This window comes from Lepidochelys kempii, chromosome 2 (genome assembly GCF_965140285.1).
Source record: "Lepidochelys kempii isolate rLepKem1 chromosome 2, rLepKem1.hap1, whole genome shotgun sequence".
In the NCBI taxonomy this organism is placed as follows: Eukaryota; Metazoa; Chordata; order Testudines; family Cheloniidae; genus Lepidochelys; species Lepidochelys kempii.
Genome location: NC_136381.1, coordinates 163,264,548 through 163,290,337, shown reverse-complemented (window position 1 = coordinate 163,290,337; position 25,790 = coordinate 163,264,548). Strand labels below are relative to the sequence as shown.

The 25,790-nt window shown below is 40.8% G+C and overlaps 1 protein-coding gene across 6 annotated transcripts in view; it reads left to right on the top strand.

Moving 5' to 3' along the window:
- FHOD3 (formin homology 2 domain containing 3) overlaps window positions 1–25,790 on the top strand; it is a 627,020-nt gene that overhangs the window by 437,698 nt on the left and 163,532 nt on the right. For all 6 annotated transcript variants that reach the window (XM_073332694.1, XM_073332693.1, XM_073332692.1 and 3 more), the window contains exons 7-10: window positions 7,541–7,652; window positions 17,657–17,751; window positions 21,326–21,469; window positions 25,172–25,410. In XM_073332694.1, coding sequence (XP_073188795.1) covers window positions 7,541–7,652; window positions 17,657–17,751; window positions 21,326–21,469; window positions 25,172–25,410 — 590 coding nt within the window. The remainder of the gene's footprint in view (window positions 1–7,540; window positions 7,653–17,656; window positions 17,752–21,325; window positions 21,470–25,171; window positions 25,411–25,790) is intronic.

Here is a 25,790-nt window from a genome sequence, read left to right as displayed (position 1 = left end):
TTTAGCATCTTTAATCTTATCTATTGCTCTGGTTTGAAAAAATAAGGCTACAAAGTTATATGTTTGATGCTCTTTCCTCCCATTGAGCAAGGTTAGGAGAGCAAAATACTTACATTTTTCTCATACTGTAGATACCAACTTAAATAGCTGAAAAGAAATACCTTGAAATCTGCAAAAGCCTTTTAAAGCCACCGACTGTGAAATGTAAAAATCCTACCTACTAGATGCTGATATTTTATAATAAACGAGTGGCTCTTTAAAGTCCAGAATCTGAAATTTTTTAAGTGTGAAACTACTGTTCTGTTTTCACCTGAGATACTATCCATTAATGTAATATTATAAATGATTATAGTACCTCACCATGCATGTAGTACCCTTGATCATTTCAGAACTGTGTAGACACTGTGGAAACTAAATAAGGGATTGTTTGGCAGTTTCATGCTCTTGTTTCAGCCTTGTCCTCCCCAAAGGTGTACAAATTGGAGCTGAGGCTATAATTGATTTTTTTGGTCAGGGTCTGAACCACAAAATCTGGGGCGGGGAAAAGCAGTTTGGTTTGAACTGAAACTGATTTTTTTCCTATGGCCAAGGAAATTTTGCCAATTGTTTGCACTGTCAATTCAGTTTATTTGAGCATAAGCTTTCGTGAAAAAGCTTAAGCTTTACATACTGAAAAATGCTTCCTGTGCATTTGTATGCATCCGATGAAGTGAGCTGTAGCTCACGAAAGCTTATGCTCAAATAAATTGGTTAGTCTCTAAGGTGCCACAAGTACTCCTTTTCTTTTTGTGAATACAGACTAACACGGCTGTTACTCTGAAAACTGTCAATTCAGCCTCCCATATTCCTTCCTTCTCATTCTGACCTGGTCAGGCAGAATCATGGTCATGCTCTGCATCTCAGGGCATGGCTGCTCCATGGTTGAATGAGGAGGAAGAGCAATGTTCAGCAGCTATTCCGTAGTCCTACTCAGTATTAGAAAACCCTCAACCAGGATGGCCTCTTCGGCAAAGTGGAAGCATTTTTCAGTGTGGTCATTGGCCCACAGAGTTCAGTATCCATGACATCTTGAAGTATTTGCTGCATCTGCAGTCATTGGGCCTTACACTTAGCTCATGCATCTAACAGCGATCTCAGCCTTTCATCCACTCATTCATGGACGATTGGTGTTTCCAATCCTTTGTTTCCATCTGTTGGTTCCAGAACCAGTTGCCTTGTGGGACCTGAATGTGGTCTTAACGATTCTGATGGGATCTCCTTTGGAGCGTCTGGCATTCTATCCTTTTCCTCACTTACGTAAAAAAAAACTTTATTCCTTGTGGCAATAACATCTGCAAAGAGAGTGTATGAGTTGCAGGCTTTGATGGCAGAGCCGCCTTACATGCCCGGCAGTCCTTCAAGTCCTTGTTTAAATAGATTGTGTGCCCCATCCCCTGGTGGTACTGCTTGTGAGTCACCTAAGTGAAATACATGGCTGCATCTACTTGAAGAAGAAGCAGGAACGATTACTTATTGTAATTGTTGTCCTTTGAGATGTGATACAGATGTGTAATCCACAACCCCATCCGTCCCCTCTGCATCGGAGTCTGGGTATTTGATGCAAAGGAAACTGAGGTGGGTTGGGATGGTGCCGCCTCATATAACCGGGGGAAGGGAGCTATGGCCACAAGGCACGAGCGCTGCTGGGCAGAAATCTCTGGCTCCAGAATGCTGAGTGCATACACACGCAAGTGAAATACACGTCTGCATCACATCTTGAAGAACCACAGTTACAGTGAGTAAGCATTTCTTTCAAAACAAGTCGAAATGATTCTTTTCAACATGACTGAAACAACCATTTTGACTTTTTTTTTGGTTGTCACAGATTTGATCCAAATTTCTTCCCCTCCCAAGAATTCATTTTGGGGGAAAACAAGTCGAAATGATTCTTTTCAACATGACTGAAACAACCATTTTGACTTTTTTTCTGGTTGTCACAGATTTGATCCAAATTTCTTCCCCTCCCAAGAATTCATTTTGGGGGAAAATTGACCATCCTACATAAAAATCCTGCTTTAGTACAAAGGAGCAAGCCAAGTGCTTTCAGTACCATTTTATGTTGAAGTGCGCATCACACACAGAGCCTCATCGCCTGCCAACAAATGTCATTGACAAAGAGATGACAACAGTTAACAACATCTAAATCCATTATCCACTAAAGTGATTAACGTCACCAACCACTTTGGTCATGTGGTTTCACACATACCTATTTCCCCAATATTTATTAATTATTTTATCCGTTTTTACTTTGTTAGGAGCCAAATGAACCCCCAAAATGTGCAATTTTACAACTGAATTAAAAGCATCCTCCTATTGCCAAAATTAGATGAGGCTATAAACCACAATTTAAAAGGAAAAAAATATACATATATAATCACCTCTTTCTCCAGGTCTTGGTTGCTGGATTATACCCAGCAGCCATCTTATGGTCTGGTATCCAGTTAAGCACAGTAGGTTGACAGCTACAGAGAACGCTCAGAAAGTCAGACTGGGCTTCAGTAAATCCACATACAGAAACCTTATTTGGCTGAAACAGTCACATTGGCCCCTAAGGGTTTACAGGGTTTCTAGCATAGCAGCTGCAAGCTGAATGAAAGAATAAATTGACTTAATAGACCGCCACAGATAGCCATGACCCACAGTTAGCATGCTGAGATCACACAATGGCCCTCTGCTTCGTGGAGGACATAGTGGAATTACAGAGGCATAGTTTTTAAAGATCAGCATCTCACACCGTTTTTTGTCTATTGGAAGCTGTATGTGACTTCGCCCCCAGATACCTCCATGTGGATCCAGTCAGCAGTGGCCTGTGTGACTGAGCCTAAAGTTCTAAGGAAAGTCAAAAGTTATGGCCGACAGTAAGATTTCCTTAGATCTTCAGTTGCAAGCTTTTCAGGGAAGAGACTCTGCTTAAATATTTGTGCAGTGCATAGCTCAAGAGACCTTGATCTGGGCCCTAAATATAAAATTGATTAATAAATTTAAATGATAATTAAGCAATAAAAATCATCCCCAGATACCCCTTATTTAATAGTTGAGTTTTGCACCACATTATTAGAAGGCCACCTCAAAGTGTCTGATTTTCATTAGTCCATTCACTGCTTTCCTAAAACAAGGGGTCACTAGGCAGGCAGTCTGGTGATTAGAGTGCTAACCTGGGACTTGGGAAACCTGGGTCTAAGACCCTGTTCTTCCATGGACTGCTTGAGTGATCTTGGGAAAGTGACAGAAGCCCAATTTTTTAAAGAGACAAGGTGGGTGAGATAATATTTTTTATTGGACCAACTTCTGTTACTGAGAGAGACAAGTTACTAGCTTACCCAGAGTTGTTCCGGCTACCACAACACTGCATACAGATTTTTAAAGGTATTTAGGTGTTGCGCCACTCAGAGCTGCAACTACAACTGACTTAGAATCCTGAGTCTCATTTTCAAAAGTGACTTAGGCACCTGAATGTGACAGTCTGTACCCCTATGTTCACCCCTTTTACAAAATTTATCGTTGTTCTGTAAAAGTATGCCTTGTGAGGTATCATTTGAAAACTTATAATTTGCTGATCATTATTTTCCTGGTAAAATATGTGTGGCAGCATTGCATGTAACCATTGCATAGGATTTCTCTGTATGGTATTACTAAACATGTTCCAAGTCTAGGGACAGCAGCTACAAACCAGTTCCCCAGAGCCAATGCCCAATGCTTCAGCCAGGTGTCAATAAAATCAAACTGACCAACACCTGGTTAAGTGGCCATTCTTTGGCAGGAAAGAGGATGTGGGTGAAAATCTACATCTTGACAAAGACACTTTCTGTCTTCTGAACCTCAACTGGAGATGATTCTCAAAGAAGAGAAAGAATTATGACTGGAGAGAGGAGACACTTCAAATTATTCCCCCTTTTCTCTCTACCCACGGCATCCACAATACCTGGTTAGCAAAGGGAATAGCTTTGGACTGGGGGAGGGATCCTGACTGACAGAGATTCAGCCAATAAAACTGCTGAAATGTGTGGTGAGAGAGACTTTACTTTGAATTCTTTCAGCTTGTTAAGTGAGGGATTAGTTGCGCTTTACTTCTGTTTTTTGTAACCAATTCTGACTTTTATGCGTTGTTACTTGTAGTCACTTAAAATCTCTCTTTCTGTAGTTAATAAATTTAGTTTACTGATTAGATAAATCAGTGTGTTTGTTTTAAGGTGTTTGGGAAACTCCGCTTGGGATAACATGATTTGTGCGTATCATTTATTAATAAAATGACGGATTTATATGAACTTGTGTTGTCCAGGAGAGAGCTGGACAGTACAAGATGTACATTTCTGGGGGAAAGTCTGGGATTGGGAGTTTGCTAGTGTTACTCTGCAGTCTAATTCATGAGTGGCTGGCTATAGCACTCAGACAATATAACTGAGAGTAACTTGCATGCTGGAGGCTGTGTGTGAGCAGACCAGGAGTAGTAGCTCTTACAGCAAAGCAGTGTGAAAGGCACCGCAGGCTGGAGAACTGAGGGTACACATCTGTTCATCAGTCCTGATTTTACCCTGGGTAGTGTCACACTGAGTCTTGTTAAAAGTCAGTTGCCCTTTATCTTTCTGTGTCTCAGTTCCTTATCTGTAAAACAGGGGAAATAGTATTTTCCTAACTCATAGGATGTTGTGAGGATAAATACATTAAAGATTGTGAGGCACTCAGATACTGATAATGGGAACTATAAGTACCGTAGATAGACAGACCAACTATATATATAGAGATAGATTAGATTATTTCCTTGAAGCAATAATTACTGGGACAGTGATTTTTCTTGGAATGAGACAAAATGAGTGTTTCAGTTACTTTCCTGCCTACTGAGTTAATGTAATAAGACAGTAATGCATAGATTCTTTTAGAGCCAGGGTTCTCAAAATTATTTGATCAGGCCCCCCTTCTTTGTGTCTGTAGTTGTTTACGCCTCCCCTCTGAATACGTATATCACCAGTCACCTCTGAAGACAGCACTCTGCCAGCAGCAGCACAGAAGTAAGGGCAGCAATGAGAACAGTGATATTTGTCAATATCACTTTTCACAGCAGATTTAGTTCCCCATTGCCACCCTTACTTCTGCGCTGCTGCTGCCTCTCTGGGGCTGACAGCCAGCGCCCTGCCACCTCCAGGTGAGGGATGGGGCGAGAGAGTGAGGAGAGCCTGAGCCCGGGCTGCCTCCAGGTGAAGGAATGAGGGTGGGGGGGAAGGAGAGTCAGAACTCATGCCTCCATTGACACATTCCTGCACCTCCCTTGGGAGGCCTGCCCCATAGTTTGCAAACCGCTGTTTAGAGTGTCCTGTCTCTGCCCAGATACATGTTAAATATAAAGCAGGCAAAGATTATTATATTGGTAGAGGGACCACATTGCTCTCGCTATTCAATGAGATGTTCCTCAAGCTGTTGGATAGCTTTCATGTGGAGAAAGAGAACAGATAAACCAAATAAAAGTTACAAATACCCATTCTTACAGAGCCTAGCTCGATTCTAGTATGTTGGAGTGTATTTCTGAGAGTAATTATGTATCACGCTAGCATGGTGGCAGCTTACTGAGTCCCCCCCCTTATGGCAGAGGTCACTCTGTCATGTCCTGCTACCAATTTCTTCCTTCTTCAGTACCCCTTAATAATTCACAGTCCACAGATAATTAAAACATTCCCCTACTGGGGTCCTAGTTATTGAGTCCTTATATACTGGCCCAAACCCCAGTTAATTCACTCTTTCCCTTTAGGCAGGGAGTCTGCAGCCCTTCTTCCCAGAGGTAAGTCCCAGGAGTCTCCCAAAAGTTTCTCAGGCCTTCTTTGGTTGGAGCTTAGCCTTCTGGTTCAGGCTGTCAGGCCCAAACCTGTCTGTCTGGGTCTCTAGCAGGAGCCTCCTATTTACCGCAGCTCCTCTCTGTCACAGCAGCCTTGGTCTCAAGGTCTTCCCTGCAGGAGCCTTTCACATTCTCTCTGCAGACTCTCACCCTTCTGCTGCCGTTTACAAGCAGGGATCCTGAAAATTCCCTTTGCTGCAGAAAAATACAGAATTTGCATTTTTATAGAGAATGTTTTTACATTTGTGAAAAAATAAAAACATATGCTGTAGAACTCCATTTATCCAAGCCTCCATCGTCTGGCTCTCCATATTAACCGGACCGGGGATGAGAGCTCGAGCCCTGGGCAGTGGGGCTCAGGCTGGCAGCCCTAGGTGGCTCAGCTCCCCGGGCTAGAGAAGCAGGGCTCCCCGTTGTGGCTAGAGAAACTAAATTCAGCGTTTCATTTTAATTGCAGAAAAACATTAATTTTTATGGGGTATTTTTAATCAGAGAATTTTGTGGGTTTTTTTATCATAGAAAACTAGGATCCCTCCCAGGTCTGGCTCATCTGTAATCAGCATTACTTAGCTTCAGTTGTCAAGGGGTGAGCCACGCTGGTTCAATCACCCTTTTCTCCAGCTTTAAATCCATGGATTTGGAGGGTTGAGAATAGAATAGTTTTAACCCATAATAGCCATCCTGATACAATTCCTCTCCACTGGCCATGCACAATCCTGTTTGTTTAAAAGTTCTTCTTCCTTCAGAGTCTTTTATATGTGAGACTCTGTGTTATTTGATGAAATTTACCCTGCAGGGAAGAAGGTTTTGTCAGAAGTCAGGTCTGTAGGTGTTTATATGAGAATGTTTAACTGCTCCCACTGTGTGCTTTGGAAATTATCTCATAGACAAACCCTCCTCTCTGTTACTGAGAAATCTATGGATGAAACTATGGCCCTACTGAAGTCACTGGGAATTGCCAGTGATTTCAGCTGGATCAGAATTTCACCCTAGGAGTCAAAGTTTCTGAACTCAGAGAATACATGATGGGAGGCCCCACTCATTGATGGAGTTTTTGTTTTCTTGTTAGCAGGTTGCAAACTCAATGCTCCCCTCCGCTGGAGTACAAAAAGGCCATTTTATGATAGTGTTTTCTGGGACAGCTAAGTATAAAGACACTTCTCCCAGTTCCCATGCTTAATGAATTTCAATCTGTTTAAATAGAAATATTATAAGAAATGAAAAAGAAAGCAGGGGAAAATCATATCCAATTGCGTGAGAGGGAGGAAGAGCTTGAAATCTGACCATGTTAACCACTCACAAGTAATGAACAATAAATACTGTGTTAGGAGATGAGGTTCTCAGATCAGTAGATTCAGTGTCTACCATGCTTTGACCAGGGACTGACTAGGGGTCTGAGGAATGTATTGTCATGTTTGTTATGCGCTTTGGAGCCTTAGTTTTGGAGTTCAGACTGAGCTGCAGTTAATGGGGAGAGTGCTGTCCTATCAGTGAAGTGCGAGGCCAACTCGCTGTGCAGAACTTTTATGTATGTGGCTCAAGTATATTCATTCTCTCATATTGTTGCCATTGCTGCCTCAAGCCAAAATGCAATGCTTACATCTGGTACAGTGGCATGCAGCACATCTGGAAATACTGTCAGCTGCTGAATGACCAAGTTACTTTCTTTTCTTTCAGTTCCGTCTGGTGGTAAAAACAGCACTGAAACTGCAGCTGGTGTTTGTGGAGTATACGGAATCTAATGCACCACTTTTAATCCAGGCAGTATCCACAGTAGATGAGAAGAGAGGTGAGTAGCTGATAATATAGGGTGAAATCTAGGCTTTACTGAGAGTTTTGCCATTGATCTCAGTGAGGCCAAGATTTCAGCTGTGGTGTGTGTTTGTCTGTTCATCCCAGAGGAATCTGCCTCAGTGATTATTTGTCCCACAGTCATTTTACAGAACTGCTGCTTGATTGTTTTTAAAAACATGTTTAAAGTATTAATACAACACGGAGTCACTGTGAGAAGTACCCTTCTTCTCTAAATAATTCCATGGGTCTCATTAGGGCTGCTGGTGGGGTAAGATACCATTTCACAGGAATAAGTATATCAGAATCCGTCACATAGTGAAAATGTACATTAAAGACATTGATGAAACCAGTCTTCAGTGTTACCAGCCAGTAGAAGTTACTTTGTTTTCCTACTAAGACTCTAAGACTATATGGAACTTCTCCATAATTAGTCTATCTAAGGTCCCGTATCTATCTCTATGGCCCTCATTACTGGGATATCTAGGGGCCTCACAATTTGCTAGTGTAATAATTTTCACAACATCTCTGTGAGATAGGGAAAAGCTGTCATCCCCATTTTACAGATGAGAGACTGAGTGACTTACCTCTGTCATACAAGAAGTCTGTGGCAAAGCAAGGAATTGAACTCTGGTCTCCCAAGTTGTAAGTGAGTGCCCTAACCTCAGGATCATGCTTTCTCTTCTTGCTTAAAAGCAGCCATCTAACATGGAGAAAAAACATGTCATCAGTGTTGTCCTTTTGTCATCCAAAAACCTAAACAAACATAGCACCAGTGTGAACTGTACATAGAAAATGGTCTGTTTGTTGCATTGCAATAAAATCCTCCAGCAGATACTATGCTGAGACCTGTCATCCTTTACATCCAGGAAAAAAGACTTGTATTAAAAAATGTGCACACAATTAAGAAAAGAACAAAAATGTTGTGGTGGGGTTTTTTGGGTGGTTCTTCCCACAAAAGTATTGCAGAACTCTAAGGACATGCTCTTTTGGTTTGAACTCTTCCTTTGACTCCAGAAAGGTTTGTGAGGCTGCAGACCCATTGTTGTGGTCTCACACACATGGAGATTAAAACAAAGTTCCCATCCTTGGAATGGTTGCCTTGCTGCTGAACTTCTTCAAAAGACTCGTTATGGTTAAAGTAAAACAAATGATTGGTGGGAACAGAAGCAGGGTGTGGGATGTTAGGGAGAGAAGAGAAAGTTACCAGTTTTCACTTTTAACTATCAGAATTGGTGTGTTGAAAAGATTAAAAAAGAGCCATAAATCCTCTGTAGCCGGGTGGAAGGCAAGGGGATACTTTAAAAATGTGGACTGTTCAGGTTGGTTTTCTGTTTTGAATTAAAACCCATAAACCTTAGAATGCTATACAGCAGAAATGTACTTATAGTGCTCATGTAATAGTGAGTTCTATGATTTATTTTTATAGCCAATTGTAGTATTTCCTCAGCCCTCTGAACTCACTTATATTCTCAATATGTTCAAATCACCAGCTGTTCCCGCGCTAGCAAACACCATTAAACAATGGCGGGGGGAGGGAGAAGGGGAAAAAACATGCTACCATGTGCCATCCCCTTTTATATCTGGTAGGATGGCCTTGGGCCTACATTTCACTCCCCCAAAAAAGTAATAAAAGAATTTGAAAATCAACATAAAATTTTGAAAAAGTATACTTATGGTTAGATGATTGTTGAAAGCAAAGTGGGAGATTATTGGAATTCTCATACCAGCTGGGAGGCATATTGCATCATGGTTGAGCTGTAGCTCATGAAAGCTTATGCTCAAATAAATTGGTTAGTCTCTAAGGTGTCACAAGTCCTCCTTTTCTTTTTACAAATAACTTGTTATCCTTACATATCCACTATGCTTAAAAAAAAAAGTCCCTTTCAATTATATTAGAAATTCCTCAAGAGTAAAACAAGAAACTACAAGAGGAGGTGTGTGTTATTGTCCTGTCTGTTTAGGGTTTGGGTTTTTTTTAAGGTAATCAGAGGAACAGCATTTCTTTTTTATTTGTGGTGATGCTGCCTTTTTAATTACAGTTGGTAATTGCTGCCTTGTAACGGTGGCAGACCTGCTTTAAAAGATTTGTTTATTAGATGGAAGAAAAGAGGAAGAATATGTTACATGCCTTGTTTTGGAAATTTTATTATAAGTCTTAGAGCTAACTAATTAAGTTCAATGCTGCTTTGAAAAAAGCCCTGTTTTTCATTCAAATGCAAGGCGATGAGATATGACATAATTCTTTAACATGTGTACCACACATGATTAACCCCCCCAAAAAAATCCCCAACTTTAATAATTCAACCCTGTTTCCAAGTGATCCCATCTGTGATTTCTCTGCTAGAGTACATCCATATGCAAACTGAAATACAAAGCTCTATAGAAGCTGCCGGCTTAATAATGGATAAAAGCAGATCATAGGTGAGCAACTGTACAGTCCCTAGAACATATGGAGCACCCTCTTGCTCACCCTCCCTTATTTAATTTTTGTCTGCTGTCTGTTCTTAGCTCCAAGGGAACTCTCTCCTTTCAATTGAAGGGTTGTGTACTGGGGCGGGGGAGGCTGGAAAGTGCTGCAGGAATTCTACAGTGCTTCCAGCTGCTACTTTATCACAAGCATCTTTTTTTAATTCAGAGATGAAAGCGCCGTGTCTGAACTGAGCCTGATAACATCCTGTTTGTGCGTATTGTTTCTGCAACTTTGGCTGCTGTTATATGGCTTGTAAGCAGCCTGTAATATCAGAATAGTTCATGTTTTCCTCCCTTATCAAAACAGAGTTAGATATTCAGGAGCTTAATACTGATATTCCTAAAATCAGATGAAAGAATGTACATGCACATTATACACTTAAAAAACAAGCGTAAATGTAAAGGCTGTCACCTGTTAGTGCTTATGACTAATAGAGATATACAGATAAACCTCTCTCAGTGGATGAATTCTCACACAGCAGTACCAATTGCACTTTACTCCTCACCTATGGTATTCGTCTTCTCCTGGGCTTTTCATGAACAGAAAACTATTTGTGTTTACTTGCATGTCTGCCCTGTGATGTGGAGACTTTGACCCCACCAAACTCAGCTTCCTTTTTTTATTAGATTTGAACAAAATTCATATGCACACAGTTTTAAGGAGAGGCCAAAAAATAGTCAGAGACTCAGGAAGTAACTAGATATACTATTTGGATATACTGTATTTAAAGTGTTCTGGATCATCTAGGACGTAATGGTTGTCACTGTGCTTTACACCATCCATGGCCCCTCTGGACTTAGTGGCAGCAATGTGAAGGAAGCTCAAATGATCCTTCCCCAAAAACACCACGCTTCAGCTAAAGGAGAATCTCCAGTAGCTGTCAGCAATAGGAAGCCTCTGACATACAGGAGAGCAGTTCTGGTTCCATTCAGTAGGAAGGCACTGGTACACATACAGAGAAAGAAAATTCTTCCAGTTCACTTCAGGAAGCCTGATTTTTCTCTCTCATCAGTTTTACTACTGGTATTGCATGGAAGTCATAAGCTTGTGCTTTTAATGGTGCCTACCTCTTGAATAACTCTCTTCATCAGCAGATCTCAAAGCACTTTTCAGAGTCAGTTTCATCATCTCCTTTTTACAGATGGAGAATTTGGGGCACAGAGAGGTGAAGTGATGTGCCCCAGGTCACCCTGTAGATCAGTGGCAGGACTAGGAATAGAACCAGGTCAGATGAGTCCCAGCCCAGTGTTCTGTCTAGTAGGCCACACTGCGTCCCCTTATGTCACAGTCTGCTGTCAGAAAAAATGTTGCCACAAATTCAGCATTTTACCTTTGTTTCATGATTGTGCAGGAGGAGGAGCCAAGTTGTATGGAGACTACATTTGTTTACCACATAGCATTGGGAATTAACAAATGTAGGTAGATAACAGTATAAAAAGAAAAAAAAAACCAAACAGCTGAACATTAAATGGATTTAGTTTTTCAGTAAAGATAGGCCTGACCTGAAAAGTTTAGCTCTCACTCAAAATTTGAACGTCTTCAAAGTTTGAAGAGGTCTGACCATTACAGTTGGTGACAAGCCAGGGCTTTTGGATCTAGATACAAATTTCCCTCACATTTGGGAGTGTTCAGATCTGTGGTTTTGGTTTGAACTCATGTGTAGTCTGAGATGTTTGAAAGCTTTCCACAATATGAATATTCCTCTTCAAGGGAAGGTAGGAAGAATAAAGGAAAATGAAGAAGCAAGCATATAGCTTCATGTTTTTCAAGGCTCCTAGATAAATGTCATTGTCTTGCTGCAGCCTCTTGCGAATTTAGAGGACATATACACACTTCAGTAACAAGATGAGAGAATTCAGAGGGGTAGCCGTGTTAGTCTATATCCATAAAAACAATGAGGAGTCATTGTGGCACCTTAGAGACTAACAAATTTATTTGGGCATAAGCTTTCGTGGTTATATCCCAAAAGCTTGTGCCCAAATAAACTTGTTAGTCTCTAAGATAAGAGAAGATAGCCTCACAGGTAACCTCATGCTTTCTCTTTGATTGTGCACCTCAAGATCACAATGAGAAAATGTATCAGAGGGGTAGCCATGTTAGTCTGGATCTGTAAAAGCGGCAAAGAGTCCTGTGGCACCTTATAGACTAACAGATGTACTGGAGCATAAGCCTTCGTGGGTGAATACCCACTTCGTCAGATGCATGTAGTGGAAATTTCCAGAGGCAGGTATAAATATGCAAGCAAGAATCAGGCTAGGGATAATGAGGTTAGTTCAGTCAGGGAAGATGAGGCCCTCTTCTAGCAGTTGAGGTGTGAACACAAAGGGAGGAGAAACCGCTTTTGTAGTTGGCTAGCCATTCACAGTCTTTGTTTAATCCTGAGCTGATGGTGTCAAATTTGCAAATGAATGAAGCTCAGCACTTTCTCTTTTAAGTCTGGTCCTGAAGTTTTTTGCTGCAGGATGGCTACCTTTAAATCTGCTGTTGTGTGTCCAGGGAGATTGAAGTGTTCTCCTACAGGTTTTTGTATATTGACATTCCTAATCTCTGATTTGTGTCCTTTTATCCTTTTACATAGAGACTGTCCAGTTTGGCCGATGTACATAGCAGAGGGGCACTGCTGGCACATGAAGGCGTAGATTATATTGGTGGACGTGCAGGTGAATGAACCGGTGATGGTGTGGCTGATCTGGTTAGGTCCTGTGATGGTGTCGCTGGTGTAGATATGTGGGCAGAGTTGGCATCGAGGTTTGTTGCATGGATTGGTTCCTGAATTAGAGTTATTATGGTGCAGTGTGTCGTTGCTGGTGAGAATATGCTTCAGGTTAGTGGGTTGTCTGTGTGCGGGGACTGGCCTGCCTCCCAAGGCCTCTGAAAGTGAGGAATCTTTGTCCAGGATGGGTTGTAGATCACTGATGATGCGTTGGAGAGGTTTTAGCTGAGGACTGTATGTGATGGCCAGTGGAGTTCTGTTGGTTTCTTTCTTGGGCTTGTCTCACAGCAGGAGGCTTCTGGGTAGATGTCTGGCTCTGTTGATCTGTTTCCTTATTTCCTTGTGTGGGTATCGTAGTTTTGAGAATGCTTGGTGAAGATCTTGTAAGTGTTGGTCTCTGTCTGAGGGGTTGGAGCAAATGCGGTTGTACGTCAGTGCTTGTCTGCAGACAATGGATCGTGTGGTGTGTCTGGGATGGAAGCTGGAGGCATGAAGGTAGGCGTAGTGGTCGTTGGGTTTTCGGTATACGGTGGTGTTAACGTGACTGTCGCTTATTTGCACCGTGGTGTCTAGGAAGTGGACCTCCCGTGTAGATTGGTCCAGGCTGAGGTTGATGGTGGGGTGGAAGCTGTTGAAATCATGGTGGAATTCTTCCAGGGTTTCCTTCCCGTGGGTCTAGATAATAAAGATGTCATCAATACAGCGTAGGTAGAGAAGGGGCGTGAGTGGCGAGAGCTGAGGAAGCATTGTTCGAGGTCAGCCATAAAAATGTTGGCATATTGTGGGGCCATGCGGGTGCCCATAGCAGTGCCACTGGTCTGGAGGTATATATTGTCACCAAATTTAAAATAATTGTGCATGAGAATAAAGTCACAGAGCTCAGCAACCAGTTGTACTGTGGCATCATCAGGGATACTCAGAAAGAAAAGGAGTACTAGTGGCACCTTAGAGACTAACCAATTTATTTGAGCATAAGCTTTTGTGAGCTACAGATCACTTCATCGGATGCATAGAGACTGTCCAATATGCATCCAATGAAGTGAGCTGTAGCTCACGAAAGCTTATGCTCAAATAAATTGGTTAGTCTCTAAGGTGCCACTAGTACTCCTTTTCTTTTTGCGAATACAGACTAACACGGCTGCTACTCTGAAACCTGTCAGGGATACTGTTCCTGACAGCTTGTATTCCATCTGTGTGTGGGATGTTTGTGTAGAGAGCCTCTACGTACATGGTGGCTAGGATGGTGTTTTCTGGAAGATCACCAATGCATTGTAGTTTTCTCAGGAAATCAGTGGTGTCACGGAGCTACCTGGGAGTACTGGTGGAGTAGGGTCTGAGTAGAGAGTCCACATATCCGGACAGTCCTTCAGTGAGAGTGCCAATGCCTGAGATGGTGGGGCGTCCAGGATTTCCGGGTTTATGGATCTTGGGTAGTAGATAGAATAGCCTCGGTCGGGGCTCTAAGGGTATGCTGATTTGTTCCTGTGTTAGTGTAGAGAGTGTCCTGAGTAGACGGTGCAGTTTCTTAGTGTATTCCTCAGTGGGATCTGAGGAAAGTGGCCTGTAGAATTTGGTATTGGAGAGTTGTCTGGCAGCCTCCTTTTGGTAGTCAGACCTGTTCATGATGACAACAGCACCTCCTTTATCAGCCTCTTTGATTATAAAGTCAGGGTTGTTTCTGAGACCCTGGATGGCATTGCATTCTGCACGACTTAGGTTATGAGGCAAGCAATGTTGTTTTTCCACAATTTCTGCCTGTGCAGATCAGCGGAAGCACTCTATGTATAGGTCCAGACTGTCTTTTCGACCCTCAGGAGAAGTCCATGTGTAGTTCTTCTTCTTGTGCTGTTGGTGGGAGGATATCTGTGTGGGAGGATATCTGCGCTGTTCAGTGTTATCTTGAAAGTATTCTTTGAGTCTGAGACGGCGAAAGTAGGCTTCCAGATCACCGCAAAACTGTATCATGTTTGTGGGGGCGGTGGGACAAAAATAGAGTCCCCGAGATAGAACAGACTATTCTGCCGGGCTAAGTGTGTAGCTGGATAGATTGATGATATTGCTGGGTGATTTAGGGGTACCATTGTTGTGGCCCCATGTGGCAGGTAGGATTTTAGATAGCTTTACAGTCCTTTTTCCTTTGTAGAGAGGTGAAGTGTGTAATGTAGATCTCCTGTCTTATTTTAGGTTTCAGAGTAGCAGCCGTGTTAGTCTGTATCCACAAAAAGAAAAGGAGGACTTGAGGCACCTTAGAGACTAACAGATTTATTAGAGCATAAGCTTTCGTCGATGAAGTGAGCTGTAGCTCACAAAAGCTTATGCTCTAATAAATTTGTTAGTCTCTAAGGTGCCACGAGTCCTCCTGTTCTTTTTGTCTTATTTTAATAAAGTCTGTTTGTATGGAAGGTTGGTTATTTATGAGAGTCTCCAGGTTGGAGAATGAGAAAATGGGCAGCCTAGATGCAATTGTCACATCCTCATCTAGCGTAAATTGGAGTAGCTCCATTGAAGTCACTAGAGCTACATTGATTTACGCTAGCTGAGCATCTGATCCAGAATTTCCATGGTATGTGTCAGGAAATGGCCTTTTGTAAACAACAACAGCCGATTACCTTCTGAAAAGCAAGTACTGCTGAAGTGGCTTGCTGATAACAGTGTCTGACTGACAGATTAAAATTATACACCCGGAAAGCAGCGAAGCAATGGGTGTAGGCTAGCTAAGTTTGTGCTTTCATGGGTACCTGTGGATGTCATCTTTACATGGAAACAGGCAGGAGAATGTGGAATGGTAGAATACCAAGATATTGCATTTAAAAAACAAAATGGAATTGTTCTAATCAAAATAAGGACTGTCTAGCTACAGAATAAAAGGCATTCTCCCCCCCCGAGAAGATCTTTCACTGAATCATAAATCAAGGATTAAGTAATTAATTTGTCATGTTATTGACAATTCACTTCCTTACAAATAGCACTGTTGTCGGTCAGAATAATATAATTTCCCCTTTTTGTTTCTCTCTCTCTCTCTTTCTTGTTTTCTTACTTTTTTTCTTTTTTCATTAGAAACCACAGGAAGACATTTTTGTAGTGAGGATATCATTCCTCCCAATCATATATCTTATTTGAGCAGAGTGAATTTGTTCCACATGTCTTTTGAACGTGTGTTCCTTGCACAAAAATGTCTGTTTATGTAGAGAGGCAAATGAAGAGAAGGCAAGTGGAACTGGAAAAGCTCATAACAGAATAGTGTTTTAATTAATGCATTAGAAAAAATACTGAGCAGTAGGGATAGCTCAGTGGTTTGAGCATTGGCCTGCTAAACCCAGGGTTGTGAGTTTAATCCTTCAGGGGGCCATTTAGGGATCTTGGGCAAAAACTGGGGATTGGTCCTGCTTTGAGCAGGAGGTTGGACTAGATGACCTCCTAAGGCCCCTTCCAACCCTGATATTCTATGAATGTATCTCCAGCCCTTTTGTACCTTTGCCTTTGATATGGAAGCTGCCAAAAGCTTTCTGTTTTGTTTTGTTTGCAGTGAGGATTGGAGAATATTGGTATCAATAAAAGTAAAGGAACTGAAAATGGGAACATTCCACTGTCTGAATGTTCATGTGTAAGGAACTTTGCACACTATAAACTGCCATCGCTTTGTGAATGGCGTTCTCAATTAAGTCAATGGGAGATTTGCATGTGTGTGGCAGGATATAAATTTGAAAGCAGTGTGAATGAGAGATTGCTCGCAGAGTTATGATGATAACTCATGTGGTGTATATGACAACCACAAAAGGATTGTTTGTTAGGCTACAGCATCCTATCTTTGGGGTCACTGATCACCTAATGACAGGTTCTGATGAAGAATCTCTCGAGTTTCATTATATGAGTGTATTGTCACTCCATATCCTGCGGGTAGAGTTATGGAGGTGGATTTCTGTGAAGATTGGTCTGAATCATTTCTCTGCATTTCAGAGAATGCCTTCCAGCTCTGCTGATCATGTAGTTGAATTAGTTTCTCCAGGTAAATAGTTGATAGCTTTCTGATTTCCCTCCTGATCCTCACATTTACTTCAAACACTACTGTCTGAACTTGGATCCTTCATTATCCGGTTCAGTTTCCTTGATAGATCAGTTTTGGCTCTTTCTTGAGTACATATATCCACCTCAGCCAAATAAATGTGATGGTTTTGCAGAGCATCTCAGACATAAGACTTTAGCTTGAGACTACCAGCCATTTTCCTAAAGACCTATAGAATTACTTTATTTGGAGCAATAGGCTATTAAGTCACCTTGCTTTTCACAGATTTTGTAAGTATATGAGCCAAAACAAATATATAGTATTTCCCTTACTGAGTAAAACTGAGAGAATCACCTTTGAAGTGTGTGTGTGTGGGGGGGGAGATGTAGGGAGGGGTTATTAAAATAATTCAGGTAAAAATTAGGACAAAAGATATATCACTCTTGCACTGATGCTTTTTATCTGGGAAGCATAAATTGGGATTCAATGCAGTCGTCTTTATTTCAGTCATCAGTACTTGTCGTGATATAGGTACCTGTCCCAATAATACACTATACAACTGTAATATCATAGAATCATAGGACTAGAAGGGACCTTGAGAGGTCATCTAGTCCAGTCCTCTGCACTCATGGCAGGACTAAGCATTATCGTTGGCTATATAGGTGTAAATATTGATGCATCAAAGAACTGTACAAACTAATTGTTTAGCAATTTATCTAACCATTTGCTATTATGAATCTGTGGTACATATTGTCTGAACCTGTTCATTTTTCTAGATTACATGATGAGCTACTGTTTCTGTTTTACTCTTAGGAGCCAAGCCATGGTCCAACATTATGGAGATCCTGGAGGAAAAGGACGGGGTTGACACTGAACTGCTGGTTTATGCAATGACCTTAGTTAACAAGGTTTGTTTTAACACATTAATATCATTAGCAATATTAGTACTCATTTATTTTCAGTTACATAATGTTCAAAGGCATTGTGGGCATTTGGCAGATATATAGCAAGACCAGTCTTGTCCCAAGAACTTACAGTGCAAGCCACTCAAAGCCAAACTGGATTAACCTTATCTAGAGAACACTATTTGTTGTTTTAGTACTGTGCCTTTGGCCACCACTCTACTCCGTTTTTGTAAATATAACATTAACAACAGCAGATGCCATGATGGGGGGCACTAAATATGTCTTTGTATAAGTAAAATAAATATTCAAAGGCTGTTTAATCTCAACATGCAACAGCTGTAAAATTCAGGCCTTCTCTTTTCATCTTCTCTTTTCCATCCCTTAGAATACTACCAGATCTCCAGGTTAGTGAGGAAAATGAGGCTTTATAGTAGCTGAAAGAGAAGTTCTTTTCAAATTAATTGGCTGGTGTGGTGGGAAGTCTGAGCAGTTGGGTAGAGGGAGAGGTATGAGAGCATATTCACTTGAAGTGAATGCTGTGGTGCTTTGGGATTGTGTGAGGTTTAGGCAGATAGAAAGAGGGGTTTAGGTGTTTGAGAGTCTGTGGTGGGTGGGGTGGTGGAGGACAGGGATTTTGGGGGGCACAGGAGACAGGTAAGGACAGTAGTGTGAGCACTAGATGGGAGTGGCAGATTATGGATCAGTAAACTCCGGGGCAGCTTTCTGAAGGTTAGTTCACATCATTATGCCAGCCTACCAGTATGAATAAAACTGATGGTTACTCTTGTTATTTATCATTTGTGTAACGGCGCCAACCAGGATCAGGACTCCATTTTGCTAGGTGTTGTGCCATCACATAGGGAGACACAGTTCCTGTCTCCAAAGAGCTCAAAATTTAATTAGAAAAAAAGACTCAACAAATGAGTGTAACAAACCATAGGGATGGGGCGGACAAGCATAATGGTAATAAGATCCCATGGTTACAAAGGCTAGCTTTGTGCGCAATTTGATGGTTCCAGAACATTTGATTTTTTTTCTCTATGCATCGAGTGTAATGAATTTAACAGGTCTGAGTGCTAATGAAAGGGTTTCTGTTTGAAAAGGAAAAGGTGCCATGATTTTTTTTTCTTGTTTATCGTTCTCAAAGGTTTTTATTACAAGTAGCTGTTCCATTGTAAAATCAAATGTTATCTAAAATATGCATGTACACACACAAAATAAAACCGAAAGGCCATAAAAATGAGAAGCTAGTTAGAAAAAAGTTCTTAACCGCTAAAGTAATCATCAAATGAGTCAGATTTTTAAAACTGACCTTTTAAAGAAGACAGAAAGCCAGAATGTATTTAGGAACCAAAATATCATTGTGCTTTATGGTTTTGTTTAACAGGTCAGAGTGTTACTAACATTATGACCTGTTAAATTCATTATATTCGTTCAAGTACCTTCAGTTTGTCAATTCTGGTCATAAATCACAATATGAATTTATTCCTACTGCATAGTACTTTCTCAAGCTCTTGTTCATGACTACAGTAAATGCTTTTTGGTAAAGTAGCTTCTCTTTTAATGCTTGGAATTGCCCTTGGAAACAGCCTGGTAGCGCCAGATCCCCCAGTAACATCACTGTTGTCATGATGTTTCATTTAAAACCAACTCGTGGTCCTGTTGAAATCAGTGGCAAAACTCCCATGACTTCATTAGGATAAGAGACCTTCTGAAAGGCATTTCTCGATTCACATATGTATGTAACTCCCACTAAAGCAGGAAAACATGTCCCCAGGAGTCTTTTTCCATGCCCATTTCATGCAATGTTGTATTTCATACTGGGTTCCCTCTTTCTGGGGGTTATACCTCTTAATCTTGTCTGGGAATTGTCAGCCACTAGCATTTGTTTTATTACTTCATCCCGTATTGACTTATTTTCATCCCACAGTGGATTTCTTTAGGTCTGAGCCCATCATTCCTCCTTGTAACTTTTTTTTAGGAGGGTCGTGTAGACCTAGCCTAAGAGACCAATTCTGCCACACTTATGCACACTGGGTAACATCATGCTCTAAACTGGCTTGCATACTACTTGTAATAAGGTGCTACTCAACATGAGTGGCAGAATTAGGCTCTTAAGCTTATTTGGACCTGATTCTCACTTGCCCTGCACCTTGTATAGTCATTAACAACAACATAAACTGAGTGTAAAATGCTACCAAATCAAAATAGCAGTACATTACACCCACTTTGCAATGATGTAAATGACTGCCAGAAGTCAAAAGAGCAACAGAGAATCAGGCCCATTTCTGTTTAAACAAATCTCTCTCCAATAAGAAAAGGAGTACTTGTGGCACCTTAGAGACTAACCAATTTATCTGAGCATCAGCTTTCGTGAGCTGCAGCTGACTTCATCGGATGCATAAAGTGGAAAGACTGAATGAAGTGAGCTGTAGCTCACGAAAGCTGATGCTCAGATAAATTGGTTAGTCTCTAAGGTTCCACAAGTCCTCCTTTTCTTTTTGTGAATACAGACTAACATGGCTGCTACTCTGAAACTCTCTCCAATAGTTCATCTTCTCCCTGACTTCATTCTGCTGTTGAGCCATAATAATGGATTCATCACATGGCAGTCATTTTCAATACTAGGCTGGGAGGGCATATTGCAGTACAACCTGTACTATGACTTCACTGCACAGTAGCAGTGTGTGACTAATGGTAATATTGTGAATTCACCCACCAAAAAAAGTCTAGACTGTGATAAGAAAAGCTCTGTATTAAACCCAGAAACAAATAGAAATGGGAGTTCAAAAAGTTATTGTGGAGTAAATTATTTTTATATAAATATTCTTTATTTTCAAGTCTGTGAAAGTGTCTCTCTACTTTTAATGGTAAATGTTTGTCACAATTAGAAATGCTTTATATATGCTGAAACTCTTAATAAGACCCTTTGGACAAGGTAGCAAGTATCCCTTCAGTAAGATTTTAAGGAATGAAAAGGAAGGAAGGAACTGATATTTCTGCTGTCTAGATCAACTTGTACATTAAGAATACTACTATTACCTAAGGACTTGAAGACAGTAGGCACATGGCTTGGGATGATTGTTGCTGGCTGAGCATCAATCAGCTGTGTGGCTCACCCTTCTCCTTAAGGCTGAAGAGACAGGAATCAATAGGAAACCAGCTTGCCTTGCTCAGATAAACCTTTTTTAATTTTTTTTCTCTCTCTCTCTGCTTTTGTTCCTGTGCTTAATATCTTAATATTTGCTGCTTTTTAGTTCTGCAGTTAAGTAGAACCAGGGAAGGATCCAAATATATATTGTTATATATATATATATATATATATATATATATATATATATATATATATATATATATTGTTTTGTTTGTTATCTTTTTTTTTACATATTTTCCCAGAGTTTTTGGTTAGACTCTGCTCCACTTGATGTTTTGTTTTTTTCTAGCTGTGTCTCACTAACCCCACTCTTTGTTTCTTGTTTAACCACACTCACGTACACTGCCACTTACAAATTCTTGTAAAACTTTTTTAATTCTCTTCAAAACAAATCAATGTCAATGTTGTCCCTTTGATTCTCAGACGCTGTCGGGGTTGCCAGATCAGGACTCTTTCTATGACGTGGTGGACTGTCTGGAAGAGCTAGGCATCGAAACTATTTCACAGAGACACTTGAACAAGAAAGGAACAGACTTGGACTTAGTTGAGCAATTTAACATTTATGAGGTAACATAACATTCCCTGTTTTATGCATCTTACAGCTTGTGCAAACTTCAAAGCTGGGTATGGGGAATATGTAACCTAGGTGAAACTTGGTTATCTATTTTCTTTTAAAAGAAAAACATCTGGTTCCTGGAAGTGTTACACACATTCGTATATGTGACCTACTCCGGTACATGACTACATGCAGTACAAATGCATTTCATATTAGAGATAGGTTATATGTCAAGGTGAAACAGCACATTTACTAGCCTCTTTAGAGGCAGTTCTGCCTGCAATTAAAACTCTTTCTCAAACTGCTAGTTACACATCAGACTCCCTACGTCAGTAAAAGTTCTTTCCATATGCAAAAGCATTCAGTGCACAAAAAAATGTCCAGCCTACATCAACTTCACATACACGGCTCTCTCCACAATTGATTGCCCAGTGAGTCCTTGTTTATGAGTTTATACTGGATTAATTCCTACCCGACTTGCAGTGATTGGGTAATGACTGACTCCACATTCACCACCTGTGAAATATTTATGTGCAAAGATAGAATATTTGGTTTCATAACGATTAGACACTTTTCAGACTTTGCTTTTTTTAGGCCGAAAGTAATATAAAGTGCATGTGAATTTATGTCATGGTGCGGTGAAATGAAATTACTGCCTCTAGTACTAAGTCCAGCTGCAGAGACGTTGGGCCTGCTTCTCTTCTTTCTTATGCCAGGTTTACCCTGTGGTAACTCCATTGATTGTAGTGGAATTACTCCTCATTTATACCGGTGTTTGATGAGTCAGGCAAAACGTAGGAACAGAGGCCCTAATGCTCAACTGAATGTAGTCACACCAACTGAAAACTTATGTGGCTCATTGGAGAATAAGGTCCAGAAACGTCCTCTCTGGTTTTTGAAATCCATCATGATACAAGTTGACAAGAGCAGGTTTTCTCAATTTTATTGAGAGAGTGGTAAAAACAGATAAAGATATTAAGCTGGCATGAAAGTGTGTTAATTTCTTCCTTGGTTGAGAAGAAATCTGTAGGCCAGTGGGCTAGCTTGCCTTTATTGTATGTACTGCTTTGCATTATATTCTGCTTTGCATTATATTCAGCGGTAATGGAAGAAATCTACAGGCCTGTATCCTGTAAGACATTATCTTCAGCAAGTTAGGATAAGGCTTGAGGCCTGTGAACTTTGAACAGATAAACTTTGCACAGATAAATGGCCCAATTGAAAACACCAAGTATTTGGGGAGCTGAAAATAGAGTTTATGGGGAAGTTCTGATCACAGGTACAGAATTCAACAGAAGTGTCCAGGCAATAAACTGATGTCTCTAACAGGTACATGAGATACATCTAAGGCTACTTCATCGGATGAAGTGAGCTGTAGCTCACGAAAGCTCATGCTCAAATAAATTGGTTAGTCTCTAAGGTGCCACAAGTACTCCTTTTCTTTTTGCGAATACAGACTAACACGGCTGTTACTCTGAAACCTGCCATCTAAGGCTAGCTTGCTTGCTTGCCTGTATATCTTTTCTTATAAGTTTCTTATTTTTGTATGAGTTTGATTCTTTGTTTTATCATAATAAGTTTACAGGTTTATATTAGAGTATATTTTGGCTATAACACAAGGGACCTGCAGGTCACATCCTGTATGTTGAGCTAAGGCAGTTTGCATACATATGTTTGCGACCTTTCACTGAGATAGATGGTGATGAGCTAAAGCATAAGGTCCATATATGGCTGCGACCTTTAACATGGAGGATATGTTAAAGCAGGTTGGCACAGGGGCTTTCCTAAGTTCATACCCTTTTAAATTTAACAGGTATACCACACCTTGGAACTTGGAAAGAACCGAAATAACCAGTTAGGACAGAAATAAAAATGTGATACCTAACCACAAAAGGGCCATGGTAACAAATGGACTTATATGATAATGGGTGGAGATCTTTGATATACTAATCTATAGGGAAAAGGTTAGTAAGGTGAGGAAATACAAATAAGGAAAAGGGGGAAAATCACCTACTGAATATGCATCAAACATAGCAGTGTCAGCGTAACATATTATAAAAGTGGCATCCCAGCCTAGGAGCAGCAGGAGGACGAGGAGATGTCGTCCTTGGGAGATGCCAGAATGATGGTCACTGTTGATGATAGGTTTCAGAGTAACAGCCGTGTTAGTCTGTATTCGCAAAAAGAAAAGGAGGACTTGTGGCACCTTAGAGACTAACCAATTTATTAGAGCATAAGCTTTCGTGAGCTACAGCTCACTTCCTCAGATGCATATCGTGGAAACTGCAGCAGGCTTTATATATACACAGAGAATATGAAACAATACCTATTCCCACCCCACTGTCCTGCTGGTAATAGCTTATCTAAAGTGATTTCCAGCACAAATCCAGGTTTTCTCACCCTCCAGCCCCCCAAACAAAGGGGGGCTGGAGGGTGAGAAAACCTGGATTTGTGCTGGAAATCACTTTAGATAAGCTATTACCAGCAGGACAGTGGGGTGGGAATAGGTATTGTTTCATATTCTCTGTGTATATATAAAGCCTGCTGCAGTTTCCACGATATGCATCTGAGGAAGTGAGCTGTAGCTCACGAAAGCTTATGCTCTAATAAATTGGTTAGTCTCTAAGGTGCCACAAGTCCTCCTTTTCTTTTTACTGTTGATGATGGGGAAGGTGATGAGGGAAGATGATGGCTAGCGTTTCAGGTTGTTCTACAGGAGATGATGTGAGTATATGGATGTGCAGATGTACATTCTGTAGTATCTCTGTCTTACTGAATTGGGGTGTTTGTGACTGTGTTAAATGTATTATTAAACTATATTTGTAAATATAAAAGAGTTGCTATAGGGTGAGTGTTACAACTGCGCACATTGGGGTTCCCAATTACATAATAATTTGAATAATACTGGGACTGATCTTGGGGCAAGAACCTGACAGCCCTCAAAGTGATAACTGGGGATTCTTAAGTAATCAGTATAATTTAATACATAATCTAAAGATCAGGCAACAGATTGTAGCAACATTTGTAAAGCTCCAAAGTAGTCCGCTATGTATAATATCTCCATGCCCTCATGTAACTACTTTCTAGAGAGTAGAAAATCTAATGGCCAGACTGAGTTTCAAGAGATGTGGATTTTGTTTATGGACCTGTCCCAGACTTCCTGTGGGACTTTAGTAAATCACTTAACCTCTCTGTGGCTCAGTTTCCTCATCTATAAAATGAGGATTGTATATCATTACCTCCAGTGGTGGAGTGGCAATTCACAAGACTCAAGGTAAAATCCTGTCCCTTTTGAAGTTGGTAAGAATTTTACCATTGAATTAAATATGGCCAGATTTTCTCCCAGGGATTTTCAAAGGCGTAAGGGAATGCGGTCCCCAAATCCCACTGTAATATAATGGGAGCTAGACATCTAACTCCCTTAGATTTTGAAAATCCCAGCCTAAATGTTTACAGAGCTCTCGAAGATCTGCAGATGAGGGGGTCTATGCAATCCCAGTGTATGAATAGCAGCAGTAAGATGAGTATGTAGCATTTAACGAGGAGTAGCTGTTGTAATGGTGAGTATAGTAAGAGTCAGTTAAGTTCTGCTGGGAGCAATGACTTCATGATTGGGGATGATGTGCAGCTACATATTCATTGTTAAAACGTGAGTGAAAACATAGGAAATCTAGAGATAACGTGTGAAAAGTCTCCCCTTTTGTTCCTTTCAGATGACACTGAGACATGAGGATGGAGACGAGACTGCTGATCCCCCTCCCAATGGGCGCAAAGATAGAAGAAGGGCCAGTCTTGGCTCCAGTGAACGAAGGGGGTTAGAGCGCAGGAGAAGCCGGAGACATTCAGCCCAGAGCATCAAAAGCACTTTATCAGCTCCTGCAAGTCCCTGCAGTCAGTCGAGCCCAAGCTTCATGTTAGGCCATGGGCAGCATATTGAAGATCTTAGTGAGAAGTAAGTGCTTGAGACAAGAAACATTCCTTTATTCTCATTGTTGTTCCTTTCTGTTGTATTCATTGCACATCATTGACTCTGATCATGGTAAACTGTTCAGTTATTTCATTTTCTCCTGCCTTTCTTGCTTTATTCAGAATGTATCTTAATGGACAAAAAGGTAAAACGCTACCAGAGGTTTAAAGGAAGAAAGGTGTGATCACTTGGTTCTTCTATATTCACCTGCCTTTAAGATCTATATGTTCCCTATGAATAGCTGCCTGTCAGTACTATATTTCATTAATTTTTAGAAGAAACAAACCTTCAAAGTGATCTGTAAAATAAACAAATACATTCCTGAGTCTGTATTACCATTTGTCCCACAGGAATGACATGAATGG